Source organism: Triturus cristatus, chromosome 1_1 (genome assembly GCF_964204655.1).
Source record: "Triturus cristatus chromosome 1_1, aTriCri1.1, whole genome shotgun sequence".
Taxonomy (NCBI): domain Eukaryota; kingdom Metazoa; phylum Chordata; class Amphibia; order Caudata; family Salamandridae; genus Triturus; species Triturus cristatus.
The window spans coordinates 51,329,328-51,347,595 of NC_140579.1; the positions used below are offsets into that span (position 1 = coordinate 51,329,328).

General features: G+C 46.8%; 1 protein-coding gene across 1 annotated transcript in view; it reads right to left on the minus strand.

Annotated features, from left to right (window-relative positions):
- Positions 1–18,268, minus strand: part of LOC146869341 (coiled-coil alpha-helical rod protein 1-like) — a 223,758-nt gene that overhangs the window by 128,849 nt on the left and 76,641 nt on the right. Inside the window, exons 6-7 of the mRNA XM_085651076.1 lie at positions 13,135–13,270; positions 7,902–8,012 (exon numbers count right to left, since the gene is read on the minus strand). Coding sequence (XP_085507202.1) covers positions 7,902–8,012; positions 13,135–13,270 — 247 coding nt within the window. The remainder of the gene's footprint in view (positions 1–7,901; positions 8,013–13,134; positions 13,271–18,268) is intronic.

Consider the following 18,268-nt stretch of genomic DNA (forward strand, 5'->3'; position numbering starts at 1 on the left):
GGTCTAAGCCTCATTAGTTTGAGACATGTTGGCGCAGAATTCTTCCAGGTCTGCTGGCAAAATCTCTGCAACCACATTCCATAATGCAATGGAGTACCTACCCGCAAGTAGCTGGCTTTGTCTGATTGAAGGGTGATTCTGAGTGAGGAATACACATGTTTCCCGTATGCCTTAACTCTCTTCAACTCTCCATTCAGGGAAGTCATAGGGAATGAGTTTGGGTTAATCCTGCTAGTGGAAGCAGGGAGATCTGGCTCTCAGGATGTTGCAGCAAAAACACAAGCTCACTTGGAGCAGGTCAGTGGCGTTGTGCTACCTGTCTATTTATACCTGTGCAGGAATTTAGTACAGGTGCCCATGAGAATGCCAGTCAGGCCTTCGTTGAATGGCAGCAAGGGCTTGGACGAGGTCTAACCAGGGTGCAAAACTTCAGGGAGGACATTCGTTTTCATCTCAACAGATAGCAACTGGACATTCAGGACTTCAACTGCTGTGGAAGAGACCACCTCATTTGCTGCAGTCATCAGACAGATGTGAGAGGTACCTGACCTGAGAAAGATGTTGGCAGCCTACTCAGCAAACCCCACATTTGAAAGACTGTAATCTCTACTGATGACGGTTAAAGAACCAGAAACACGTGTCTAGAGATCAGCACTATCAGCGCCAACTGTGGCGAAACACTGGAACACTCTTGAAGCAAGCAAGTAACGGAAACTGCATTTACCACAATGCCAGTGGTGAACCTTGCTGGGAGGTGTAGCGGTGTGCTCCCACCCCTGTTCCTGTTTATTAGTACTTCCGTGAACATGGAGATACCTCAGTGCTGCATCTTTGAGCCCAGTACTGATCGTGAAAAGTAATTCTAAGCGTACTTACCAGTAACTTGAATTTCCTTCCATAGGCTAACATTGACTGGTTTCACTTAGAAATTTTTCTAAGTGTGCAGTTTTGGAACTTTAAAATATTCATCTAAAATCAGCCGCACTACAAATTCCGATTTACTCACCTGTTATCAGGAGAGACCTCAGTGCTGCATCTTTTAGCCCAGTACTGATCCTGAAAAGTAATTCTAACACTTATAAATTCACCCAGGCACTCTCCTTGCAGTATTCTAATTCAGTCAGTATCCAAGTACTCATGCAGCGAGCCAGGCATTAGCACATGAACTGCCTCAAACCCCTATCCACTATGCATGCAGTATCCTAACTAACCAGCACACTTATAGTTCTGCACTTATACATTCAACAAAAAAAACAATATTTCAGTTTCAATATTTTAAAAAACATTTTTATTTCCATTTATATATTAAAAATATATAATGTAATTTAAAAAATAAAACAGTTAAAAAACGGTAAAAATCAGTATAAAAAAATACATATAACTATTATTACATTTAAAAAACCTTCGAAATTCACTGAAAAAACCATAGGTTTCAGACATGTTATAGTTAGTTATTAGCATTTAAAAAAATCTTAGAAATTCACTGAAAAAACCATAGGTTTCAGGGCTGTTATAGTTAGCTGGACATTTCACTCGCACAAAACCATTGAAATTCCTCCGTTATAGTTAGTTGTACTCACTATAACTCGCGCGCCCGCAATCCACTGCTGATGATGTCACATATTACATCATTCATGACATGGTCAGTGACATCACTGATGACATCACTGATGACATCATCCACGTGACAATCAGATACACCTCATCATACACTAGTATAACCTTTCATCACTCACTTTAAAATACAGAGTACCATATTTGAATCCATTGACACACCAATACAAGTTTCTAAAAACCCACTCATTGATTCCTAGATCTACACACACATCTAATCACTTACCTATAGATTCACTCATACATGCTGTCAATGATCAATAGAACACTATCAAATATACTTATACACCTATATCGACATTACACACCAGCACACATCCTATTCACTTATGCAGTCATCCTACTCATTTATGCAAACAACGAATCCTACAACAACTGTCACATACACTGCCTTTTTTTCTAGTTTGTTGGACATGTACCATTAAGAGATATACTTGCTCATCAGCACACCCATAAAGATATTCACTCACCCAAACAACTGTTATAACATGTAGTCTTAACCTCATATACCTACTGAATCAACTACTCACACATCTTTCGGCAGTCACCCACCCCCCACCGAACCACACACACATTCACTCTCCCATACAAATACTCTGTTAACTAATCAACAACTAATATAGACTTTCACATAGCTAGTAACCAACTGACACAGCAGTTTACACAACAACTGACAAAGTGATACAGATATTCACACAGTTTAGTCACTATCCAATATATTTAGTGAGATACTATAAAATAGTCAGGTAAACAGTCAATCACACTGCTACTAAATCCTCCATGCAGATATTTATATTTATATATCCAATCATTCTTCAATGCAGATTGCTATATATATCATACATATTTAACTAACGACCCAAACCACTTTCACTGGATGATGTCATCAGTGATGTCATCAGTAATGTCATTTGAGATGTATTCAGTGATGTCATCAGTGATGTCACTGACCATGTCATGAATGATGTAATATGTGACATCATCAGCAGTAGATTGTGGGCGCGCGAGTTATAGTGAGTACAACTAACTATCACAGAGGAATTTCAATGGTTTTGTGCGAGTGAAATGTCCAGCTAACAGCCCAGAAACCTATGGTTTTTTCAGTGAATATATATTATATATATATCTTCAAGGTACGTAGATGTGGTGTTAAGAATAGTGAATCTACACTTACCTATTTGCACTTTGCCTTATTTTGGTTCTCGATATTTTTGACACAATATTCTGTCCACTTGATATTTTTTGTTACGATATTCTGTCAGTGATCCCACTGGAGCCAGTTTGAAAAGTCAGACATTAGTGGTGTAGATACCAGATTGACTCCTTAAATTATTGACCTCTCAGAGGTCCTTTTAGGAGTATTTTCTAACATCCAAAGGGGGAACGGCCAGGAACCCACCTACATACTTTTTGTCTGGTGGAGGGATGTGCTGGGATAAAAATTAAGCTGAGGTAAACTTAAAATCCAAGCTCAAATTGAGTCCTGATTCTAGAACAGATTTAAGCTTGAGTGCAATAGAAAACATACATGGCCCACCTGACTTATTTGGATTACAGTGAACACATGAATGGTGTTGAGTGAGGGTAGTAGTTATATCATGGGGCACCAGGAGTTTCAACTCTTTTTCTAGTAAGATAGTAACATATCTTTAAGGACTAGGAGTAATCAGGTGTTGAATTTACAGGACAACGTCCTATGTACCCAATTACTCTTGCTGACAGGTTACATTTGCATTACCCCCTACACCACACAACTGAGGGTTAGAGAGGTTGAGGCAAGCCACATAGAATGGTCTTATTGGCCCTAAAAAAAGTCCTATAGTGCTTTTGCAAAACATAGGCATGTTGATTTGTTTAAGAGATAAGGTAGGTGTCCTGATATCTTTAAAACTAAGTACAACTCCTAATGGCAATACAATTTTAACTGATCATGATCTTTCTCATATTACCAAAAAACAGTTCAAACGAAGAGCTCGGATGAGCCTGCTGAGCAACAGTTATTGCTGGAGAAGGAGCACAGCCTATGATGAAGCATGCCACCTTATGTAGGTGAGGGTATGCATCCTTTTTCTCAATAACTCAGTATGTTATTTTTGAGGCAGGAATATTCACTGCATGGAGTCTCCCTGGCTCGACTGACTAAATGCATTTGAAACTGGTATCCGTACTTCATCTAGCATGTGTGCAGAAACCTCGGCCTGTTCCTGACCACGAGAGGTCCAGGACTGGTCTTGTGACTTGAAATGGAGCACCAAGCAGGCCCTCAAAGTAGGCTATGGAGTACTCTACTTGTCCTGGGTGTATCACGTAAAGTAGTGTCTACAGTGTACAGTAGTTTGTAGTGTGATCAGACCATGTAAAGTTCCACTGTAAGGTGAAATCCAGTACCTAGTGCGGACATTCTTTGTGTATGTGCAGGGCATATACAGTGAGCTTGTGATACAGTGCTATTCTCTGGGCCTCTGTGAGTGAGTTCTGAGGCCAGAGGGATCCATTTTGGGTGTCCTTGGTTGTAGCATTGCACAAGATGGAGGGTGAGGACAGCTTTCTCAGACAGTGGAATGGGGCTGCCTGCGTTCCTGTAGCTGGAGGCTAGAAAACCCAACATTGAGCTGAGAGCAGATGAAGAACCATGAGGGTGCAAAAGACACCCTATCAGCCTGGATGGTAGCGATAATCAACAAGTAACCTTGGGGCACAACTGTACCTAGGGACAAGGCAGACTGAGACACGCTGGCAAATCTGCTGCACCCACTTGAGATTTTGTTACAAAAGCCGCTAAGGACACAGAGTTAAGCTGAACACCTAACTTGTGAAAGATTTTGAATGATCTGCATCTGAGCCTAATAGTTGCCTATGAAATAGTATAGTAGGCGTATTAATAGTAATAATAGCGGGATTTTACCATATCGGAAGGGAAGACGGTTACCGGGTAATGAAGGGGAAGTGTAACACCTCATGGTAAAATTAACTTATGACAACCCTGCATGATGCATTAATTGGACTGTGTAATATTTAGTTCTGCTATGAGATTAAAAGTACTTTCTTGTTCAGAAAGGTAAGCACTGGGCTGGACATTATGTCCATGTGTATATTGTTTGACTGTTGAGTTCTGAGATCTTGGCCCTCACATTACGTCTATGAGATGCCTTTGTTTGCTGCCCTGATTACCCTGCCAGTCAAGTGCAGAAATGGTTTCAGTTTGCAGAGCCATTGAAGGACAAGCTCAGGACACCAGTTGCAAACAACCTGTTACCCCAGTTGTGGCCAATCTGTCCAGACCCTAGACGGGATCCGACACCCGTTCAAAAAAAGTCCCATTTAGTAAGGTGAAGCCTTCAATGATGTCAGTCATACAGCCCTTGCAGGTAAAAGTTAGCAGTCCCAGGGAGGTTGTGCTAAGGCTGCTCCATAATATCCTTCATCTCCCTCCTGGATGGACATATTTTAACAGCCAGTAGAATGAAAAGGTGGCTTTGCCACAGGATTTGGAAGGAACATTAACCCACTGAGAAATCGTATGAGCTTGAGTTGCTGGCCAAGTAACTCTGCTGGTAAGAAAGCCCTTCTTTGAGCTTCCAATGCTCTTACGATACCTCAGCACAGTGTACAATGAGCACCCTTAAAACAAAAATAGTAATAGCGAGCAGTAAGGCAAGTATCCACTTTACAGCAGCAGTATTGGGAGGAAGGTGCGGCTCAGGACAGGCAGGAACAAATAGTAGATTATCTTAGTCTGACAAATATAACTCAAGAGATTCATTTTCGGGCGTTTGTGGAAGAACACAAGGGTGAGTTTACTCTTACCCGGGTGCGGTTACTCTTACTAGGGTGCGTTTGTGTTTACTCTTACCAGGGTGCCTTTGCGTTTACTCTTACCAGGGTGCCTTTACTCTTACCCAGGCGCGTTTACACTTACCCAGGCGCGTTTACACTTACCCGGGCGCGTTTACACTTACCCGGGCGCGTACGCGTTTACACTTACCCGGACGCGTTTACTCTTACCTGGGTGCGGTTACTCTTACTAGGGTGCGTTTGCGTTTACTCTTACCAGGGTGCATTTTCTCTTACCCGGACGCGTTTACACTTACCCGGGCGCGTTTACACTTACCCGGGCGCGTACGCGTTTACACTTACCCAGACGCGTTTACTCTTACCCGGGCGCGTTTACACTTACCCGGGCGCGTACGCGTTTACACTTACCCAGACGCGTTTACTCTTACCCGGGCGCGTTTACACTTACCCGGGCGCGTTTACACTTACCCGGGCGCGTTGACACTTACTCGGGCGCGTTTACACTTACCCAGGCGCGTTTACACTTACCCGGGCGCGTTTATACTTACCCGGGCGCGTACGCGTTTACACTTACCCAGACGCGTTTACTCTTACCCGGGTGCGGTTCCTCTTACTAGGGTGCGTTTGCGTTTACTCTTACCAGGGTGCGTTTGCGTTTACTCTTACCAGGGTGTGTTTACTCTTACCCGGGTGCCTTTACTCTTACCCGGGTGCATTTTCTCTAACCCGGGCGCGTTTACACTTACCCGGGCGCGTTTACACTTACCCGGGCGTGTACGCATTTACACTTACCCGGACGCGTTTACTCTTACCCGGGTGCGTTTACTCTTAAGCCTGGTGCTAGTGAGCTCCACAAAAGTGAAGCAGCACCTGAGAAGGATTGATGCTGAATAGATTTGATGACAGATGGCTTGAGTAGGCTAATTTGTACTACTCTTTTACCACCGACTGTTTGAGTGTGGAAGTAAGGTAGAGCAGGGAGTTTAGGTGGATAACTTTGTAAACAAAACATACCAATTTGAACATTTTTCTTGCTTCAATGAGAAGCAAGCGTAACTTAGGCAGGATAGGTGTAAAGTGGTCACATTTTAGGCACATGACTCACTCAAGTCTGGCCATATATTAATCATAACATAGCTGAGAGGGCTGATTGATTCTTGTAGAGTACTGGGTGCAATTTGTAGGTCACATGTTCCAACCCCAGTAACATAGTTCCATGGCGATTGTGCCTATTGCAATATGTTCATGTAACTTGATAGCATTAGTTTGAATATCAGTACGGCTAAATCAGTTTTCATTTCTCAAGGTAAATAATTACAACCCAACACCGATATTTAAACACCCATTGCATCGCATACCGCCAAGACTCAATATAGAGTTCACTGGGTGCTATTTAATGCCCATCATGTATATAATGACATAACTACAACTCAGTGCACCACAAATAATTCTTGTTGAAAGGACTGATAAAATACTGGCTTTCCCAGAAACCAGGATGCAGCATATTTTGCACATATATCTCCGCTGTCTCACTGTTCCATAGACTGTTCTTGTGTTGAACTCAGAGAGACTTTGAGAAGGTAAAGCACTTTCATATCACTCTTCGTGCCACAGCCACCCCCTGAAGCAGGGACCACACGCCTCTCCTTTTCCTGTCTTTACATCACCTGATGCTCCACATGAGCTGGATGATGGGTGGGAGGGATCACAACAACCAGCTGTGCTCTCTCCAATTTCAACATCAACATGTGCCTTTAACTACTGAAAATATAACTGGAAAATAGATATTAAGGATCAGCAAATGTCCCAGACATCTGGGAAGTCACCGGTCCTCAAAGACCCTTGCTATACACAATCGGTTAGGCTGCGTCACACGTTAAAAAAGAGAATTTGCGAAAGGATTTCAAGTGTGAATGCCAGAAAACCTTCCACAGTAGCAGCAAGGGAGGCAAATCAGTCATCTCAGATTTCAAGAGCAGTGGGAATAGACTGTTACAGTGGGGATGGGAAAAAAGCAACGTTGGAAAGTACACTTCAGCTGTCTTATCACAAGTGGGACAAGAATTGAGCAGCTTGGTAGTCTGAATGTCACTTTGATGATTAGTAGAACAGAACAAAATTCAATATTTGTCCAGATTGGAAATATTAGCTAGACAAATATAACCAGTTAGGTTTACTTTATGTTTAATACCACTTTAGAGAAATTTAAAAATCAAATTGGCTGACGCAGCACACCTCAGCCCAATTGAGTTATCCTGTCACCATGAACTAAACAAGAAACTTGCCGCCTAACTGCAACAGAATAAAGAGATTTGGCCTTTGATCAGGGTTTATCATGTTTAACTGTACAATCCTTCAAAGAGGCGAGGGTGTACTAGGCCAAACGCCCAGGGAATGTTGGGTTCTGCTGCTGTGATCTTTGCGGGATTTGAATAGCTCTCCAAGACGCTGCCCACAATGCTGCAAACAGAACCCTAGAAGTGTAATGGTACCTTCTTGCCAAGCTCCAGCTCTTGGATGGACAGGATATCAGTCAATGCGGACAGACGGACATTCAAAAGCTCTGTAGTGGTCCTTAGGGCAGCGCGCTCATTTTCCAGGTGCTGGAAGAAGACATCAGCGGGGACAAGTAAAGTATTACTCCAAACATCATGGCAACACAAAAAGCACAAACTATCTGTGAATCTTTGAGCAATATTTACACTTCGAACTGAAACTCCCACCCAGAGGAGAGCAGAGGCCAGCAGCTTTCTTTAAAAGGAGACCCACGCATCATATTTCTCAGTTATTATACAGTAAACATTTCTCTCACTCCGCACCCACCTTCCCCCCCACTGAAGGCCTGCTGAGTTTAAACACTGTAACCAACAGACTGCTCTTCCTCATTGAAAGTCAAAAACAAATTAACACTCAATACAGGACCACACAATAGTCTATTAATATATCAATGCCATAGTTTCTGCATTTATCTCTGTAATCAGCCCGCCCCCACCCCAAAAGGAAGTTATTACAATGGCATTCTGAGATCAAACACCATGATCAACACACTGGCCAATGGGAGCACTGCATCATAGTAAGCGCTCGAAACACTCCGCCCGATAGGAGGCCCTGTGCTTAGTCTTATGCCTTCAAAACGAATATATACCCTTACAACGCATGCGAATACATTGCATGCAATTACAACGCGGTCGTTACAATAACGCATACCATTACATCGCAAGTCATTACTACGACTGGCTGTAGGGGGGCGCTCTGGACTTAGGAATAGTATTATTTACTATTCTTACTCCAGTTTGTGCAACAGCAGGGAAGGTGTTGGATTCTAAATCCAACACCAGTGCGCCCCCCCACAGAAAGTCGTAGTAATGACTTGTGATGTAATGGTATGCGTGGTAACAAGGCGGTCATTGTAACAACCGCGTTGTAATAGTACTGCCTTGTGGAGATAGCGTTGTAAACACTATATTCCCTTCAAAACATGCACCACACAAGTTCCTTTCTTAAGCGAGCACAGACACCTTCTAGGTTTAAACACCATACCCAACTTCCTGCAACACCCTAATGGGGCTCTACTACGAACGCACTCTGTGCTCAATGACAATCCCTAACACCACACCGAATGAGGACAATGCAACCCCTCTAGAATTCATCGGCCACAAACACTCCACCCTTCTGCAGGTCACTGCATTGTTTTTGGTGTTCAAACACCTGCACTATACAACAAATTCCAAAACCATATCACTACCATCCCCTGTAGGCGGATGTTTTATTCGACTGCAGTCATTCAACAAACCCTCCCTATGACTGTGACTCACAGAAATATCTGTGTTCTGTCTTGGCCAGATGTGTTGGGCTTGACCCCTGACTCTCGGCCAGGGATCAGCTCCCTCCCTGCAGCTACTCCATGCTGTCCTCTGCCTGCGGTCCTACCAGGCAGGGTTCGAGTCTGCACCTTGCTGGTGCCGGTACTGGTTTTTCCTGCTTTATTCTATCTGATCGTGTCACTATATTTTGCCTTGTCTGGTTATTTTTCGTTTTGTTTTTCAGTCCTGTTGGTTTTTTGTTTTGGCCCCCGCTGCCTCATCTCTGTGTCCCTCGTCCTTTTGCCCTCGGCTTCCCGCCCACGCCCCGCCCGCCTCTCTAACTGCTCCTCCTCCCTCCCCCACCCCTACTTAATGTAGACCGCTGCGCGGTTGTGCCGCTGGCGCACCCAAGGCAAGCCCGTCTGTGCCCGTCCGCACCTGGACCGCGCCCAGCGCCAGACCCCCTGTCCCCCGCGAACGCCTAGACACCCGACGCGATAAGACGCCAACTCCCTCCACGCACTCAACACCGACCGAATCTCCACCTGCTTCCAGGCCACGCCGAAGCTCACCCACGGACCCTTCACCTGCCGAAACTGCAGCTACACCAGCCAGCGCACCCCAGCGCATCTTGCCCATCCCAACAAAGCAGGCCACACCAATCTCAGATGCATACTTCTCAACACCCGCTCAGTCCACAAGCACGCCATAGAACTCTGGGACCTTCTCGATTCTACCTTCCCGGACGTCGCCTTCCTGACAGAGACCTGGATGAACGCCTCCTCTGCGCCCGACATAGCCATAGCCATAGCCATCCCAGACGGCTACAAGATCACCCGCAGGGACCGAAGCAACAACAAACCGGGAGGAGGAATCGCCATCGTCCTAAGGAACACCATCAGAATCTCGACCAACACCGAAGACTCCCTCAGCACGGCCGAACACCTACACTTCCAGATCCACGTCGATCACACCACCACCCTAAGAGGATCCCTTGTCTACAGACCCCCGGGCCCCGACCACAGTTCAGCGACTCCATCGCCGACCTCATTAGCACTCACGCCTTCGCCTCCACAGACTACATCCTCCTCGGAGACCTGAACTTCCACCTCAAAAACGCCAACGACAGCAACTCCACAATCTTTATAGACAACCTCACCAACCTCGGACTCAAACAGCTCGTCACAACTCCCACCCACTCCACCAGACACTCGCTCGACCCCATCTTCTCCGGCAGCAAACACGTCACCTTCAGCCACACCACCAAACTCCACTGGACTGACCACCACTGCATCCACTTCTCCTTCGTGAAACACACCAAGCACAGCCAACCGCATCGAATCTCACACCGCAGCTGGAACAAAGTCACAGAAGACCAGCTCATCACCATCCTCGCCTGAGACCCTCCATCTGAGCCCACGGACACCAACACAGCAGCCCACAACTTCAGGCAATGGATCGACAACTGCACCAACACCCTCGCCCTGCTCAGGAATCCCTCAAACAGGCGCACCAACACCAGAGCCATCTGGTTCAACGCCGACCTCCAGACTTCCAAGCAAACCTGCCGAAGACTCGAGAAGCAGTGGCGCCAAGACCAGACATCAGACAACCACGCAGCCCTCAAGGACGCCAGACGCAAGCACAACCAACTCATCCGATCCGCAAAAAGGACCTTCTTCAAGGAACGCATCGCCAACAACGCACACAACAGCAAAGAGCTCTTCAGCATTGTGAAAGAGCTCGCCTCCCCCAACTCCAGCTCCAACAACATCCCACCGTCGCAAGAACTCTGCGACTCCCTGGCCACCTTCTTCCATCGCAAGATCGCAGACATCCACGACAGCTTCGACACCCAGACACCGACGACATATGCCGACATCCCTGACTCAACGCCCTCCAAACACACCGACCTCCTGCTCTCCTGGAAAAACGTCAACGACAAAGACACCATCAAAATCATGAAAACCATCCACTCCGGCTCACCCTCCGACCCCTGACCCCACCACATCGTCAACAAAACAAGAGCCATCATCACACCCCAACTCCGAAAGATCATCAACCGCTCCTTTGAAACCGCCACCTTCCTGGAGAACTAGAAACACGCAGAAATCAACGCCCTACTCAAAAAGCCCAAGGCGGACCCTAAGGACCTCAAGAACTTTCACCCCATCTCCCTGCTCCCGTTCCCGGCGAAAGTCATTCAGAAGACCGCAAACCAACAACTCACCCACTTCCTGGAGGAGAACAACATCCTGGACCCCTCCCAATCCGGTTTCCGCTGCAACCACAGCACCGAAACCGCCCTCATCGCCGCCACCGACGACATCAGGACCCTCTCGGCCGCCTTCGACACCGTCTGCCACCACACCCTGCGCACATGCCTCCACGACGCAGGGATCCGTGACAAAACCCTGAACTGGATCACCTCCTTCCTCACCAGCAGAGCCCAGAGAGTCCGCCTCCCCCTTTCAGAACCGAAGCCACCATGGTCACCTGCGGCGTACCCCAAGCATCATCCCTCAGCCCGACCCTCTTCAACATCTACCGCTCGCCGACATCGTCTGAGCGCACCACCAAAACATCATCTCCTACGCCGGCGACACCCAGCTGATCCTCTCCCTCACCTAGGACCCGGCCACTGCCAAATCCAACCTTCATGAGGGAATGAAGGCCGTCGCAGAATGGATGAAGACCAGCTGTCTGAAACTGAACTCTGACAAAACGGAGGTCCTCATCCTCGGCTCCTCCCCCTGTGCATGAGACGACTCCTGGTGGCCGACCATGTTGGGAGCTGCCCCTACACCCACCAACCACGCACGCAACCTGGGGTTCATCCTGGACTCAACACTCTCTATGACCCAGCAAGTCAACGCTGTTTCCTCCTCCTGCTGCTTCAACACCCTCCACATGCCCCACAAGATCTACAAATGGATCCCCACCGAAACCAGAAGGACGGTCACCCAACCCTCGTCAGCAGCAGGCTGGACTACGGCAACGCCCTCTACGCAGGAACCACGGCCAAACTCCAGAAACGACTCCAACGCATACAAATGCCTCCGCACGCCTCATCCTCGGAATCCCCCGCCACAGCCACATCACCGCCCACCTGAGAGACCTGCACTGGCTCCCGATCAACAAGAGGATCACCTTCAAGCTCCTCACCCACGCGCACAATGCTCTCCACAACGCCGGACTAGCCTACCTCAACGAACGACTCACCTTCTACACTCCAAACCGCCAGCTTCGCTCCGCTGACCTCACCCTCGCCACCGCCCCACGCATCCGCTGAACGACCACCAGCGGCAGGTCATTTTCCCACTTCGCCGCCAAGACATAGAACACACTGCCCATCCACCTGCGACAGACCCAGGACCTGCCAACCTTCAGGAGACTCCTCAAGACCTGGCTGTTCGACCAGTAGGTGCGTCACCCCCCACCCCCTCTAGCGACTTGAGACCCTCACGGGTGAGTAGTGCGCTCTACAAATGATTGATTGATTGATGTGTAAAATATATAGTTATCAGGTTCCAAGCCTATGAACCACCCCTGGAAGATCTTCCACCAAAGTGCCACTGCTACTTACATGTACTATAGGTCCCACTGCTCCTTACCTGCAGTTTAAGTATAACTGCTCCTTACTTGCAGTGTAAGTCCCACTGCTCGTTAGCTGCACTAGAAGTCCCACTGCTCCTCACCTTCACTGGAAGTCCCACTGCTCCTTAGCTGCACTGTAAGTCCCACTGATCCTTACCTGCAGTGTAATTATAACTGGTCCTTACCTGTACTGCAAGTATAACTGCTCCTTAGCTGCACTGTAAGTATAACTGCTCCTTAGCTGCACTGTAAGTCCCACTGTTCCTAACCTGCAGTGTAAGTCCCACTGCTTCTTACCTGCAGCGTAAGTCCCACTGCTCCTTACCTGCACTGTGCCCACAAAGGTCTCTCTCTCCCGCCTCCACTCCTCTGCCTTCTTGTTGTCCGGCACAACCTCCCCAATGTACGTCCTTAGCTGCTGTACTAGGGCGTTCTGGGTGTCCAGCTCTGTGGTGACCTTGCTACGTTTTGGGCATGATGACAAACAAGAGGTAGGAAAGATTAAAGCAAAGTCTTCAAGACCAAGTGTACAAAAAACAAGCCTTTGTCATGCCAAGAACAGCAGAGGAAACAGGAAACCAACTGAGCAGAAAGTTTCCTATATACTTTACTCACAAAAACTGTAATGATAAATGAAGTCACTTTACATCAAGATTGTTTGCCAAATGCTGGTCCAAGATGGTCGGAGACATGCCAGATTTTTATGATATCTAGGAGCTAATTTAAGTACCATGAACCTAAACAGGAACCATTTACATAGTCTGTAGGCGTTCTGAAAGTGTAGTACACTTCGGACAGCAGAGTGTCAGAGGCCACTGTAGCAGCTCATGCACATTGTGTTTGTTGTGTTGGTGCCCAAGTGTGCAGCTGTAACAGAATTGAATGCTAGAAACTAGAAAAGAACAAGAAACACCAGATCTGTTTTCAGGTCACATATTTTAACTTATTCTATGTCCAGGTTTCGGGTCACATGTTTTAATTTATTCCATGTCCGAATTAAAACATTTGTATTCTAACGACCATATACTTAAACCCACAACTTGTTCTAGACTGGTTACTTTGGAGATCATGAAATTTAGCGATCATCTTCCTGAACGCAACCAGCTGCGTCCCGTTGTAGATAGCTTTCACAGACAAGACAATCAAAGGACTGAAGATACCTTCCATAGGCAGAACAGCCATAGGACGACCAAACTCACAGCGACAGATCTGAACACGCGATCCTTGGCGAAACATCAACTGGAAATATTTCATTTATTGGACTCGGCCAAGCCAGATCTACTCTTTTTAACCAAAACATGTCTCTCTCAGGAGTCTAATCCAGACTTCCTTGTCGCACTCCCTAGTAACTAGTACATTCTCCAGGCGAATAGGGCACCAGGGAAAACAGGGGGGGGGGTTGCTGCTATAATTAGTCAAAAGCTAAAGTTTACTACCCTAACTGCTCTAGAAATCACTTCAGTTAAAAGCATAATTATTAAATAGGACTCCGCTCTTACCTTTTGATCTGTGTGCTAATTTATAGACCCCCCCTATAATATGCCTCACTTCTCCCAGCTATTGGGTGAACAAATACCCCACTGTTAGAAGGTGGTTTTGACACTATGGGCCGCCCGGATTTTTCGCTTTTTGAGCACCTAATTGTGGAGCTTTTACTGTGGGGGAGCCTCATATGTTGGGACTCACCCACAGTGAACTCAGGATGTAAGAGACTGCATGGGGATTTTACTGGTATTCTCCTGGCTGGACCAGGCCACTGCGCAGCAGCTGGAGTAAGGGACACCAGGCTGGTTACATGCAGACACATGTGTACATGCGTGTGCACACGTGTACGGGCTGCGCAGGGGAGATTCCTAGCATGCGCAGTCCAGGAGCAGCTACAAAGTGAATGGTGTGGCAGGACTTATGCAGTATTGGGTGGTGACATGGAATAGGCTTTATACACTGAAAAGAAACATGCCAGGGAAAGTCAGTGTGTTTTACTGTGTTTTCACTTCATTATTCCCCTATGGGGATGTGGGGCCCATGGCTAGATTAACTTCCGTTAGGCCGACAGATTCCAGACACGCACTTAAGTCCAATGTAGCGAATGTGAAAATAAGTATTCTGCAGAGTCCAAAGTCATATTTGTACTGCTTTTGGGTCATCCAGAACTGTCATATTTCTCTGAGCCAGCCAGGACCAGACCCAGGCTGAGGGCTGACCTGAGCTGGATGGATTGATAACCTTTCTTCCACAAGCTAGGGCCTCCTCTCCACGAAGAGAAGATGGGAGGGGCTACAGGTTCATCAATTACCAGCTGTCACTGGGTGCCAGGCACCAGGCTGCACCAATGAGGGAAGCCAGCGTGGGGGAAAGGGGCTTCAGAGACATGTGGCCAGAAACCCTGGACGACGCCATTTTGAACAAGCTCAGAGGCTGGACAAGCAGGGAGCAGGGGCAGGGACGTGATGGGTCGCTGTTTGATAGGACCAACAGAGACTTCCTGCCAGCCCCCTACTCAACTTTTAAAAAGTGCTTGCACAGGAAGAGAAGTCTCTCTGGGGTGTGGTCTGCTGAGGCTGAAGGTGCTGGAGCCTGGCGCAATGGGCAGTTGGAAGGAGAGACCCCCTGACTGCCCCCAGGACCCTAACAGCACCAGAAGAAGTGCCCAGGACCGGTGCGCAGGAGCAGTGACCTCTGCGCAGGGAGAAGAGCGGCCACGGAGGAGAGCCAGGCGAAAGGCTGGCGCAGGGAGCCAGTGAAGAATGCACCCTGCTGAATCAGAGACCCAGAGAGCGGAGGAGAGTGTTCCCAGTGGCTGGGGCTGGTAAAGAGGAGCATGAAGCGCCACATAATGCCTCGCCAGGCATTTGGAAATCTGCCGTTTTGGTGCTTTGTGACCCCCAGAGGAGGGGAGTCACCCTCACTTGTGAAAAGGTGGTGGGGGAGCTGCTGGAGGAGCGCAGTCTTCCCCCCCTTTTAAAGTGAAGAGGCGCACTGCAGGAGAAGTGTAGTTGCCAGGAGTACTTCTTTTGAAGGGACTGTAAGTCACATGTGTAAGGAGATGTCATAAGCCAAGTGGGGCTTTGTTGCCAGACAGTCCTGCTAGGGTGTCTGGCTGTATATGCGCAATCCTGTGATTTCATCTGTGATGCCTTTAGGGGCTGTAATTGCAATGCATTCAAATGATCAACCAAGGTGATGAGTACTGTCATTCTAAAGTGTGCGTAAACATGGATTCTTGCTGCTGCGCTTAGGTGAAGACCCCAGACTGTTAGCCCTTAAGATATAGAGGTGCATACTTTATGGTCAGCAGGAGATGCTCAGTCAGAGTCATGTGTCACCAAGGCAGGTTTACCCCTTTTTAATGCTTGTTGAGGTAATGGGGTGGGTCGCCACTGGGATGGTGCCAGTGCGCAGGGCCCTTGCTCCAGGTTATGTTCAACTATCTGCATTGGGGGCAAGTTGATGTGCATACATGGGAGTGGTGGTACTAGACCCCACTCCCCCTTTGCGGGAGGGGTGGAGATGTTATGCAATGTCACAAAGTAATTCCAACAGCTTATGAATATTTGTAAATTGGTGCATAGTATTGAGTAGTGTGTGTGTTTAATAAATGTAATCTTACTTTTATAAAGCAAAGTACAGACTGGACAATCAATTATTGAGTGTTATCTTTGTGCACCTGCAAATGGCGATAATTAGCCCACACCACCTCCCTTGAGTAAGCCTCAGACTGCTCTGCAACGCTACTCTCTGAGAGTCAGGCGCTACAATTGGGTGTTTGGTTCCCAGTGAAGGACAAATGTAGTCATGTTATTTGTGCAGGCCTCACAGATGCTGCCTCGTTTTCCAACACCCACTTAGTAATCAATCAAGCTAAAATTCTTCTAATCAGTTATTTCAACTACTGGGCTAATGATGAGATGGTGTAGTGAATGATCCACTTTTGTGGTCTGACACCCTATGATGACCCTCAACCACCACCATTTTGTACTGACTTAAGTGTGTTATGTTACCTTAGCCTTAATGTAGAATGGGTTTGCATATGCCTGCTTTTCTTCTGTCTTTTAGTGGAATAGTCTTTCCAAGAATAGAAGGTATGGGATGTTGAGGTGCAGTGTTGTGGGTGATCGTGCACACATGTGCTCAATGTTGTATACTGAGGGATTAAGCGTATAATGTTATTTGGGTTAGGTGAATTATGACTTTGACCTATTGGCTTTGACGTGGTCTAATGTCATTCTGATTTCTGACTTTACCTTGCTTTATGGCAGTGCTGACTATTGCCTTGGACATGGTTTCATGTCATCCTTGCTTTTCTGATTCCATCTTGCTTTGGGCCTTTCTGTGTGCATGGCTTAACTAACTCCATTTTCATGCTGAAGCCATTTGCTGTGAAGAGGGCATGTTCTGCTCTTTTTCCTGTTTTCGCACTTTACTGACTAGAGAGAACTGGTTCTTATCAGAGGAATGTACATGGTCTGTCTCGTAGCCATAGCAAGGGCCTGATCGACCGTTGCTGTGGCCTTGGAGCAGGCTGGTACGGGCTCTCATGAGATCGAGGGGGCGAGGCTTGCTAGAAGCTACGCTGTATTTGAATTTGTATTAAAAAGGGGAGCCTACACTGGCCTGGTGGAAGTTCACGCCGTGGAGCAGACGTGCTGTCACAGAAGAGTAGAGGCTGGTGTCACCGCTGAGCTTTCGCCCGGTTCAAGCAATGGACTCCCCTTGAGCGAAGTGGGGTGAAATGATGGAGCATTAGGTGAGGTGTCTCTGCTACTAACTGTCTCTTGATTCTTTACTGATTCTCTCCTTTCCTTCTTATTTTCTGATTCTTATATCCATACATATATATATTTCTACATATATATTTGCTTTGATTGTGTATTTCAATCGGTTATTTGATATGTGAGAGTCTGCCATGATCATTATATATTCGGCCTGCCCGTGATTGAAGTATTGTGTTAATAAATTTATATATTCCATATGTTTGAATTCGTCTTTTCCTTGTAGCAGGAGGTGTGGACTCTTCTTGGCCAAGTATTCTGTTGTCGAAGGATGGGTGAATTCACTTCTAGCAGGTAATTGTGTTATAGGAAGTTGTTCTACTCCTGGCAAGTGATGCGCAAAGTACCTTTGTATATTGTTTTCTTGCCTTGCCTTTGGGGGGAGTGTTGAAAGTTTGCCCACCTTAGGAAGTGCTGTGTATATGTTATATTCCATAAGTTTGGAACTGATATTCTCTCCCTGGGAAAGTGACGGTACATACGTTGGTCCAGGGGAGATCTAAGTTTGGCATTACAGATGGGTGTCCCAAGTTCATCAGAACTGGCATACTTAATGGATTGAATTGCGTTTAACATGTGACATCTCCCACTCCTATAAAAGGACTAACCTTGACTAAGTCTGGACTTTTAAACCTCACATTATCTACTCTGATGGTTTCTCCATGCACCTGGTCCGATCATTTTTTA